The following is a 12590-nucleotide window of genomic DNA, read 5'->3' as shown; positions in this document are numbered from 1 at the left end:
TTGTTCTGATAGCACTGCACTACTGTTAGTAAAAGAAGAAATGAACAGAAGGCAAGATGTTAGGCAAGAAATCAAAGCAAATTTCGAAACAAAAAAGTCAGAGACTCAGATGTTAAAGCTAGAATGTAATCAAAAGTCACAGTGAAAACATACTGCCTAAAGTTCTAAACCAACAAAGCTTTTACACAAGTTTCAAAGTGGGTTTTCTTTTATTATTTATCCGCAGTCACAGATAGTCATGAGACATCAAAACTGACCTTTTATTCTGCTGCCCCTTACGATGTCATAAGTTGTGGTAGTTACTTAGCTACACTACAACAAAACGTTCCAAAAATGGAGGTGTCCATGACAAGTAAGAAAACATGATTGAATACACATCAAAGACCTTTATAAAATTCTCCAATTTTAAAAGCCCAAACCAAAACATTTGATATTAAGAAAAACATAACAAAAAGCTCAGAAAAAGGTACTTAATAAAAGGCATCCTGAATGATGGAAACCCATTTTCATTTTTAGCTGATGTTTGCAGCTTGTCATCATTTTTAGATGCTAACGAGCTGTATATACCCGGCGTGGCCCGGGGCAGAAGTAACGTAATCGGTCAAACACTTACATATATACCAATATAAACCTAAACGGTCAAAGAGTTACATATATAAAAAAACCGAACCTAATCGGACAAACAGCTTCATATATACAGAAGCGAACCTAATCGGACAAACAGCTAATCTATATACATAAGCAAACCTAATTGGTCAAACAGTTACATAAATACAAAAGCAAACCTAATCGATCAAACAGGTTCATATATACAGAAGCGAACCTAATTGGTCAAACAGTTATGCATGTGCAGAATGATTTTACAAACATTATGCGTGTTAACAATCATTAAAAAGAAAAGATTGAGGAACTGTTCTTCTATATGTGATGAAGCCACTAATAAGACAGATTTTTTTCAGGACCCAGCTGTTTCATAACTAAACTACTGCCACCCCAAAGTAATGCCTAATAGTGGTTTTTGGGGTAGCTGTGGAATAAAAAGGGTGTTTTTTAGTCAGTAAGAATCTGACACTACCCTTCAGTACGGGCTGAAGGGTGCCTATGTAAGGTTTTACATCCTTCCTGTATGGAAAAAAAAACATACTAAACTTTTTTTTCATCATTACAGATAATCTCAGTCAAATCGAAGTACGCATTCTCAATGTATTTTTATCTAATTTTTACTTTTTCACAAAGCCATCCCATGCCAATTTGTATGAATAAACTTTTGCTAGAGAGTTAGCAAAAGTTTATTCATGCACATATTTTAATACGGATAATCTATCTCTAATCAAGGTTCTCATTTTCATTCTAATTTAAATAATAATAGATACTCATTTTTTTCTTCTGTTTTAGAAAAACCAATCTATGCCACCTACGTCTTCGTCAAGTCAACTTCATCCAGCTTCATCACATATAGAAGAAGAGTTCCTCAATCTTTTCTTTTTAATGATTGTTAACACGCATAATCTTTGTAAAATTATTCTGCACATGCATAACTGTTTGACCAATTAGGTTCGCTTCTGTATATATGAAGCTGTTTCATCGATTAGGTTTGCTTTTGTATTTATGTAACTGTTTGACCAATTAGGTTTGGTTATGTATATAGATTAGCTGTTTGTCCGATTAGGTTTGCTTCTGTATATATGAAGCTGTTTGTCCGATTAGGTTCGGTTTTTTTTATATATGTAACTGTTTGACCGATTAGGTTTACTTTGGTATATATGTAAGTGTTTGACCGATTACGTTACTTCTGCCCCGGGCAACGCCGGGTATATACAGCTCGTTTCATATAAATATAAATTATTAAACAGTAAAATCTTCTTCTGTAATTTGCTACCGTGGCAATTTGTGTGTCTGTCCAGGATTTTAAATGACCTGTAGCTCGCAAACCGTTGCACCTATACACTTGAAATGTGGTACACATATAGTACGTCACGTCTACTATCCGCTTTATGGGTGATGATTGTTTTAGTCTTTTTATCTTTATTTTATTTTATTGTACAATCAAGTCCTATCTGCGCACAGCAGGGCAGCCGTGGGCGGATGCGTATGGTGTATTCACTCGATGTTATCGTGCATTGCGCTGTCAGTGGTATTTTGATAAAAGAATTTGAACAACATATAAGAAGCGTATAAATTATTAAACAGTAAAACATTAACATTTAAGAAGTAAAGTTACATTAAGTACTACTGCTGTGCCTTCGGGTATACCTCATTTTTTGTTTGCCCATTACATGCTTAAATGTATAAATTTTTTGGTGCACCTACCCGAGAACACGCGACATATAACCGAGCGTGGGAGAAGCATGGATTTTAAACACGCGTTGAGTTGATGTGCTGGTCTCCCTCGTGAAATAACTGGTAATGTTTGACTAAAATCTACAGCGAGTAAAACGACATTAGCTCCTATTTTTTTTTTTACGATCTCTGAGATGTTGCTTTTTTCGGTTCAAGGCTTCATAAGCTCTTTTATGTTCTATGGTGTACTTATCCCAAACCATCATCTTTGAATGTTGCAAGACTTTCGCCTTGTATGTAGATCGGGGTAATTACATTCATTGCATTCCTAGTCTGAATCACAATGTGATTGTATGGGTGGTTACCTGGCACTGTAGGGTTGCCACCCGTCCTTTAAAATACGGAATCGTGCCGCGTTTGAGAATGAAATTGCGCGTCCCGTTTTGAATCAATACTGGACGGGATTTATCCCGTATTTTTTTTATCATTTTTTTTTTAAAGCAGCGTCTCATGCAAATCATCCCACACGCATTTTATGAAGATGCCTCCTTTCCTACTTTTGATTGGGTAATACTTGATGTCATCGTTAGTTTGATTGGTGTTTTTAACTGTCCAGTGAGTAGGGCGTGTCTTTCAACCGTAAGCAGATTTTTTGCACTGGTATCACTGACCTCGACGACGGCGACGTTATACGTCAAAAATAAATTACGATAAATGACAATTTTAGCGATACTTTATTACGACGGCGGCTACATAGACACGATCAAATAAAAACAAAAAAATCAAATAATCATTCTACATTTTCAAAACGTCGAAAAAACGACGGAATGAAAAAAGGCCCACCCGACGACCCACCCATTCCATTTTTATATATATAGATTTGAAACCTCCATTTTAGACATCCTTCTGACATAATTACTAAATATTATTTATGCAGCCACTTAAGGATTTAAAAATTAACTCTGAAAATACTGTATTAAACTTTATACTACAGAGAGCAGGACATACAAATTAAGACTGCTACAGAAGAGCACTCTCTGCATTAAGCTTGTTTAGTTAGCTACAAGCTAACCTTTGCTGAGCCTTTGCTGAGCTTTGTTTAAAGCCGTTATAGTGCATGTTTCCACATCCTTTTGTTTAAAGAAGTACTTCCTGCTTTCTGTTTTGAATGTTCTTCATTTGCACTGACACCTAATATGGTTTTCACTGTTTAACTCAAAAGTATTCTCCTTGATCAGTTTTAATATTTTTCTTTGTGACTTTGAAAATCTTCCTGATGCTACATTCACACTACTACATTTTCATTTAAAAAAGTGTTTTTAAACAAAAATGATCTCTGTTCACTCTAGCATTTTCACATTGTTTAGGAAAGTATCTCCGTAATCACTAAAATGGCTGAAAATTCATTTGATATAGCTGTTTGACTATACTTGGCATGCACGCATCAGCAGAAACAGGAAGAGAAAATGTCATCCATGGTAGACTTTCATTTGCAGCTTCTGTTCACACACTGAGAACAACAATGACAAATAAAAACAGGATGTTTTGCTGTAATGAAGATGAGATGGAATTGTTAATTGAGCATAACGCACTAGTATAAAGCAAGCAAAGAGGATAAGAAAATGTAATAAGCAGGATCCAGTCAGGGAAGGGCCACATAATAAGCACAAACCATTCACAGCGCGATTAACCAATACACACTGGAGAGCATTTTTGGGGATTAAAGTTAGTATGCATATCAAGAGTATAAGGACATTAGAAATTTGACAAAAGAAAGCTAGTTATGCAGTTCATCAAGTTAATTTATTTAGCTAATAGCTAAGCTGTCCCAGTATCTCAACTGTATACTTCTTGTCGTGATTTCTGCTTCAATTACATGTCTCAATAGTTGTTCCAGATTCTCAAAACTCCTTGTGTAGAGAAGTGCTTCCTGGCTTCAGTCTTAAATGCACTTGCATATCAAACTCTTAAGAGGGTGAGCAGCTTTATATTTCTTTGAGTGACCATCACTGATGAACTGAAGTGGACTCAGCACGTTTTGGCTACTGTCACAAGGGCTCACTAATGCTTTTATTTCCTCTGATTTTTGAGGATTGCTCAAAGTTGTCCATGTGTTCCTGCTTAAGAACACTTAGTTTTGAAGAGTACAGGCTATTCAGCCCAAATCTCACTGATCCTAGTCACCTAATTTTTCCAAGTTGAATTTTGATAGTTGCTAAAGTATCACTCTCTACCACACTACTTTGTAATTTATTGCATGTATCTATGTGTGATGAAAAACTGTCTAACACTTAAAAGTTATTTACCCTTAACAAGTTCCTATCTGTGTCTCCATATTCTTGTGGAAGAGATGGAATTTACCTTCTAAGTAACCACTTAACCTATGTTTGCTTAAACTGAAAAAGTTAATTTCCTTTAATATCTTCTCGTACCTCAAACCTTGAAGCCCTGGATGTCCTATCACAAAATGTACAAATGTTGTGCATGCAAAAAGAAACTGGAAATATGATTTTATTTTGGTACATTAGTGTCTTAAGAGTAGCATCTTTGTGTGTGGACTTATAGTCAAGTCAAGTCAAGTGACTTTATTGTCATACTATCCATACACAATACTGCAGCATAGCAGTGACACAAAATAACATATGTGAACTGTGTAATAAGTGAGCCCACCTTTTAAAAATATTGCCCAGACCAATATGTAGTTCAACCTGGTGAGGTAATGGTGGCTCTGGCCCCACCAAAATTAGCATTGGATTAATTGGGTTTGACAATGTATGTACAATTAAAGCCTGTGATTTAAAATGAGGTAAAATAACAGAAAAGGTTATTTATCATCCTGTGTTTGCTCGGTGGCATAAGCGAGTGAGTATGTGCACAATTAAATTATCAATTTAATATGTTATTTGTTAAAAAAAATGTTTCAGTCTTAAAGGTACATGCAAAAAATACTCCAGTATCTACCAAAACTAGGCCCTCTTGTGCCCTGTGCCCTTTTGCCATGCCAATAGTTTAATTAACGTGCAGTTTTTCAAAGTGCTTTTAAAGAGGTTCAGAATCTTATAAAATTAAAATCAAAGCCATTCAGAGCAATAATATTCATGATATTATGCCAATTAAATACTGTGCCTGCCTTTGGATTAACTAAAAATACAACTTACAAAAAAATTCCATTAAAATACTTCACCTAAATGGGGACAGTAGAAACAAGGTGGTTTATTTTTCAGAGATATCGTATTACTGGTTTCATGCTAGTTAGTAGTGCTTGTGTGACAGCTGTAATTAAGAGCTGCCAACAAAAGTGTACTTTTCTAAATCTAGTCAGCCTACTTCTTTGATGTGCTTGTTATAAATTATACCAATGGTAGTAGCCAAATAGTACGGCTAAATGCATCTAAAATGTAAAAAGCAACTAGGATTTTCAGAAAAAAGTTAAATAAATAATGAATTTAGATTTTAAAGTGTACACATTTGTGATTGTTGGCACAAATGATATGGGAGCATTTTCTAAATAAAATAAATGTGTGTCAGGCACTTAGATGGCTGTCTTTTTTGAAGTCTTCTTCATACAGTCACGTTTGCTTTGAAAATAGCATTTTTTCCATCTATGCTATATACAACCGCCCTCGACCCTCTGGAGTTTGCATACCAGGAGAAGGTGGGAGCGGAGGATGCCATCATCTATATGCTACACCGATCCCTCTCCCACTTGGACAGAGGCAGTGGTGCTGTAAGAATTATGTTTCTGGACTTCTCTAGCGCCTTCAACACCATCCAACCTCTGCTCCTCAGGGACAAGCTGACAGAGATGGGAGTAGATTCATACCTGGTGGCAAGGATCGTGGACTATCTTACAGACAGACCTCAGTATGTGCGTCTCGGGAACTGCAGGTCTGACATTGTGGTCAGCAACACAGGAGCGCCGCAGGGGACTGTACTTTCTCCGGTCCTGTTCAGCCTATATACATCTGACTTCAAATACAACTCGGAGTCCTGCCACGTGACGACACATTTTTATCACTCTTTAATTTAATATTGTTTTTTATCAGTATGCTGCTGCTGGAGTATGTGAATTTCCCCTTGGGATTAATAAAGTATCTATCTATCTATCTATCTCTATCTACAAGTGCTGCTTACTATAACCAATTTAGAGACCTCAATCAGTCTAACAACATATTTTTAACCTCAAGTCCCCAGGAACAGTCCATGCAAGCACAACATCCCCTGTGTCTAAAAGGTTTCCGCTATGAGCTGCCAGACTAACATTGTTTGGTTAATTTTTTTATCAGTCTAATATAGCTAAACAGATATTATAACCCAAATGTGAGACATTCACTCAGCAGTTTAACCATAATGTAGGCCATTCTGGGCTATATAGAATAAGAAGAATTTGAAACCAGAAAGAGAGATTAGACTTAGTAATGATAGCACAGGATGATCAAAACAGATGACACTTGTGGAAGCATACCAAATTCCATAACTGTGTGGTTCTTCTTCAGAATGTATAGAATGAAGGTGCTTTTGAAATCAGTGGTACCTCCTGACCATGACTTATACTGAAATAAAAATCAGGCGATATTCATTGGACTCATTATGGAAAGACACGGGCAAACATAGATTTCAGCTAAAACTATATATGGAAAGACAAATACACATTTAAGGTCTTACATATATATTATTGCATACAATTACTGTATGTATTTAAAATGGCATAGAGATAACTTTCTTCATGTTTGTGTATTATAATACTTAAATACGTTTTCTTTAAGATTTCATGTACATCATTTTATGTTTACCTGTCAGGTAGGCCTATGTGTGTAATGATATTTCAATTTCATAGCAGCACATTTAGATGGTTTACCTAAATGGAACAATGTAAGAACAAACTAAATTTACACTGTGCCTGTCCAGGCCTTTCTAAAATGTACTCAAAAACATTCCATTCTTTTACTGATCGTGCTTTTCCATTTTAAGCGAGACACATTATACAATCTTCATTTACAAATTTTTTTTTGGTGGACTTATATTCCTGGTGGAAAATTTTGTTAGCTTTCTGCATTAACATTTTTCACAAAATGTAGACAACAGGAACATTATTTCAAACATCTGATTTACCAGCAGAACAAAAACCCATCATTACATTTAAACCAATATATTTAAACCCGCAAAGCAAATTATTATTTCCCTGAACATCTATAGAATATCCTTTATGTAATTAAGCACTAAGATTGTAAACCATAAGTATATTCTCACCTCATAGTCTTTTATCTGCTTCTCTGTCACAGCAAAAATAACAAGAATGTTATTTTCCACCAGTTTATCTATGAGCTGGCCAAGTGTAGGATACTCCTAAAAAGTTCAAAAGATGCAAAGAGAATGTTAGGTGTGTATCACAGAATATGCTTGCTGCATCAAAAGACAACTCACCAGTGAGGGACTGATTACTGCTCTGCAACACTAAATGTCATGCTTTTTCTAATCTGCTCCTTTTCCCCCCTTAATAATATCATATTTTGTGAATTTTAATCCAACATAACTATTGCATATCATAATTATTCTGGTATTTTTTACACCTAGAGCACAGACAGGGTTATACTTGCTTAGGACTAAAATATTTATAGCCCATAAGCCTTTTAGGGTTATTGTCACACTAAGCAGGAAAAGAGACCTAGTTTTGTGTCATGAATAAAAAATGCAAAAATCGTCTCATTTAGCCTAGTGGACTAAAGTGCTAAAATAGATATAATAGCAGAGATGGTTATAGGGTTTTAGAATGCGAGTGTCTAATTTACATCATATACATGACACCTCTCATAATAAATAATGTGTAAAGTAGGACAATTGACTGAATATGTAACACTTCATATGTTTAAATCTATTACTGAAGGTCTGTGAAGGCATTCATTCTAGTGAATGTTTAACTAGAAGTCAGGGATTGTGTTTAGTTTGAATTTTTGCATAAATAAGCACTATTTATTTGTTTTTGCACTCAGGTTTATAAAGAAAATCTTTCTTACAATAATTGTATCTCATCTGGTGTGCTACAAATGAGGTCACACACTTGATTTTTTCTAAATAATTATTTTAAAGATGTCACTTTTTGGTAAAAAGACACAAGTGTACATAACTATTTTGTTCGTATATAATGCAACGATGACTGACTCAATCACTCACTCACTTGCAAAATTCTTACTTTACATTTAGTTAAAAAGCTGAAAATTCACAGGAAGGTACATCTCCTTCACCTGGTATCCGCTAAGAAAGGATATTTTGATATATCAATATTTAGGGGTAAAACCCCCACTTCAAGAAAAAAACCAAATACCCCAATGTCTCAAAAACACCTTGAGAGATTTGAATGAAATTTGGGGATGTTATAGAAAAAATGAAGTTAGCTGTCAGATGTTTTTAATTTCTCAATATTTATTAATATAATATCAACTTAAGTGTTTAGTGCTGTGCAGCTAGTGTTCTTTATGCAAATGAAGGACACAGCAGAAGTGATTGATGGGCCATTTGAAGAGCACCAGTAACCAATAGGGTGAATGGACAACTCAAAGTGGGGCAGTGCTCTGGACTGTTTAAAAAAGACGTGATCATGCTGTGAATGGAAAGAGAATGTTCGGCAAAGTTCCATGGTTAGAAACTACTATTTTTTTCTGTTGACTACCAGCACTCTTAGATGAGTTTCCAATTTCTTATCCGTTCCGCTCCATCGCCCTTCAGCCCCCAGTTGTGGCCCTAAAAATCGACCCGCCCTGCCCCCTGCTCTTTGATCATGGTGCTGCATACTCTAAGAGCACTGCTTTGCATATACATTCACATCTGCAGACTTTAAAGGGTGACCAAAAACAACTGATGAAAACTTGAGTGAACGGCTTAAACAAATGAAAATAATAGACATCTAATAATGATAATAATAGATACTCAAAAATTAGATTATTCCTACTGATTACCTGTTTCAATTCAAATACACTTTCCTGTAAAATTAAACAAAAGCCAAGTCACTAAAAAAAGCAGAAAAAAGCAGGAACTGATTTAATGCAGAAATGTTTTTTTTCCTCATGGACAATTGTGTATAGCATGTTCAGGAGTAAGCAGCTCCAGTGAACTAATAATGGTATTACTTGGCTGATGCCTTTATCCAAGGCAACTTTCAACATTTAAGATACAATTCTATACATTTCTTTAGTACTATGCACTTCAGAACTGTGCACTTTGTCTGGTGGACAACATGCAGCCAGGCTCACACACTTGATTTACTTACACAATGATTATCCAAAACATAGTGCTTCTATTAGGTCTAAAAGTGCCCCCAAGAGACAGAAAAAAGTGATGTTGTATATTTGGATATGTTTCATTCGGTAAAGTCAGCTGCTGGGCAAAAGAGTAGGTAATTAATGAAGCTGCTGCAGCAGCTACTCCAGTGGGGAAAGTGGATATTAATTTACAGGTAGGCCTAGGTATACAGTAGAAACTAGAGTTTTGTATTTTACTGATATCTAAATACAATACCATATAATACCGTAGTAGTGCTGTATGTGTACTGCTGGTCTCTCTTTCTCTCTCTGTGTGTTAGTCTATGTTGTTGAAAGTATTCATGGATTTTTACTTCATGGTCCTGTGCCACTAACCCCTGTAAATCACAACGGCAATCTGTATATATATATATATATATATATATATATATATCTGATTGTATGGGTGGTTACCTACCAGGTAACGCTTGTGGTTGGTCAGCTAACATCCGCCACAGTGCCCTCTTTCAGTTGTGAGAAGCAGATCATAGAATGGTTGAAAATAGTTTTACTGTCAAATAATGCAAAGAGTACGCCACACGTGTTTCACCCTAATTCTGGGCTCATCAGGTGTACACACTCACTGCATCCCCTCTCGGGAATCAAACCTCGAACGTCAGCACCAGAGGCGAAGTCCCTAACGTTGCGCTATGGCGTGTGATTCGTTCATTGGACAGCATGTAGATCGGGGATGCAGTGAGGGTGTACGGCTGATGAGCCCAGAATTAGGGCGAAACACGTGTCGCGTACTCTTTGCATTATTTGACAGTAAAACTATTTTCAACCATATATATATATATATATATATATATATATATATATATATGCTGTATACAAACACGGTAGAGCGTCCCCTGCATGGGGAGAAGAGCACTTGGTCATGATATCTCTGCCAGTTATCAGATACCCTCTAAAACACACATAGCTGTGATCTCCTTCTCTCAAAAATGTCAAACATTACTCTTTAACAAACTCTAGATGATAATGTCTGCTTAACAAACAGGTATCGCTAGCTAAGCGGAGGCAAGTTAGAGTAACTCGAATGGAGGTTGGCACGTGAGTGAAGATGGCCCCGCCCGGTTCCCTACTCCTGAGGTCCTGCCTCCCCCTCCCCTTGGCCCACAGCCTGTCTTTCGGATTCATGCAAATAAATCGGTGATACACAGCGTGATGAGAGAAGTCGCAAAATCAACTGTAATGTTCAAGCAAAATTTTGGAAAAACCAAATCTAAATCCGTTAAGTAGTTCTCTTATGAAAAGCAGACAGACATTGGATTTTATATATATATATATATATATATATATATATATATATATATATATAGTGGGAAACAGCCCGGACACAGACAGACGGACATCGTTTAAAGTCCAACACACGTTTATTTTATAAATATTAAAGTGCACAACCCAGTGCCGCAGCACCAATCACCCCACAAGTCCAGTCCAACACACAATGCCTTTCCTCTCTTCAGGCCGCCTCTTTCCTCTCCCAGACCTCGTCCTCTTCCACCCGACTCCAGCCCTGTATGAAGGGAGGCAGCCCCTTTTATTGTCCCCCAGATGTGCTCTGGCCATCTTCCACCGACACGCCCCAGTGTGGCGGAAGTACCGCCTGCATCCCCATAAGCACTCCGGGTGTCCCTGCTCCTCTTCCCCCCGGTACTTCCTGGTGTGGCGGAAGTGCTGAGGTCCAGGGCTCTCCAGGCATTGGGGCGCCCCCTGGTGGTGACCACAGGCCCCTACAGGGTTGAGCTTCAAAGCACTGTACCCGTGGTCCCCACAGCAACCAGGGCGGTCGCCCCCTCATGGTCTGGAGGAGGCGTGAGCCCTCCTCCGGTCCTCTTAGGCGTCCCGGCTGGGTACCACCCCCAGCCGCGTGCCACATACATACATATACAGTACTAAGCAAAAGTTTTAGGCAGGTGTGAAAAAATGCTGTAAACAAAGAATGCTTTCAAAAATGGAAGTGTTAATCATTTATTTTCATCAATCAACAAAATGAAGTGAATGAACAAAAGAGAAATCTAAATCAAATCAATATTTGGTGTGACCACCCTTTGCCTTCAAAACAGCATCAATTCTTCTAGGTACACTTGGAGTTTTTGAAGGAACTCGGCTGGTAGGTTGTTCCAAACATCTTGGAGAACTAACCACAGATCTTCTGTGGATGTAGGCTTCCTCACATCCTTCTGTCTCTTCATGTAATCCCAGACACACTCGATGATGTTGAGATCAGGGCTCTGTGGGGGCCATACCATCACTTCCAGGATTTCTTGTTCTTCTTTACGCTGAAGATAGTTCTTAATGACTTTGGCTGTATGTTTGGGATCGTTGTCCTGCTGCAGAATAAATTTGGGGCCAATTATACGCCTCCCTGATGGTATTGCATGATGGATAAGTATCTGCCTGTATTTCTCAGCATTGAGAACACCATTAATCCTGACCAAATCTCCAACTCCATTTGCAGAAATGCAGCCCCAAACGTTCAAGGAACATCCACCATGCTTCACTGTTGCCTGCAGACACTCATTATTGTACCGCTCTCCAGCCCTTCGACGAACAAACTGCCTTCTGCTACAGCCAAATATTTCAAATTTTGACTCATCAGTCCAGAGCACCTGCTGCCATTTTTCTGCACCCCAGTTCCTATGTTTTCGTGAATACTTGAGTCACTTGGCCTTGTTTCCACGTCGGAGGTATGGCTTTTTGGCTGCAACTCTTCCATGAAGACCACTTCTGGCCAGACTTCTCCGGACAGTAGATGGGTGTACCTGGGTCCCACTGGTTTCTGCCAGTTCTGAGCTGATTGCACTGCTGGACATCTTCCGATTTCAAAGGGTAATAAGCTTGATGTGTCTTTCATCTGCTGCACTAAGTTTCCTTGGCTGACCACTGCGTCTACGATCCTCAACGTTGCCCGTTTCTTTGTGCTTCTTCAAAAGAGCTTGATCAGCACATCTTGAAACCCCAGTCTGCTTTGAAATATTTGTCTGGGAGAGACCTTGCTGATGCAGT

The 12590-nt window shown here is 37.7% G+C and overlaps 1 protein-coding gene across 3 annotated transcripts in view; it reads right to left on the bottom strand.

Annotated features, from left to right (window-relative positions):
* The window catches only part of itgb6 (integrin, beta 6), a 108943-nt gene that overhangs the window by 31598 nt on the left and 64755 nt on the right, over nt 1-12590 (bottom strand). For all 3 annotated transcript variants that reach the window (XM_051930580.1, XM_051930581.1, XM_028806412.2), the window contains exon 8: nt 7531-7626. In XM_051930580.1, the coding sequence (XP_051786540.1) occupies nt 7531-7626 (96 nt within the window). The remainder of the gene's footprint in view (nt 1-7530; nt 7627-12590) is intronic.

This window comes from Erpetoichthys calabaricus, chromosome 8 (genome assembly GCF_900747795.2).
Source record: "Erpetoichthys calabaricus chromosome 8, fErpCal1.3, whole genome shotgun sequence".
Classification (NCBI taxonomy): domain Eukaryota; kingdom Metazoa; phylum Chordata; class Cladistia; order Polypteriformes; family Polypteridae; genus Erpetoichthys; species Erpetoichthys calabaricus.
The sequence above is the reverse complement of the archived record's forward strand: the minus strand, read 5'-3'. Positions and strand labels throughout refer to the sequence as shown.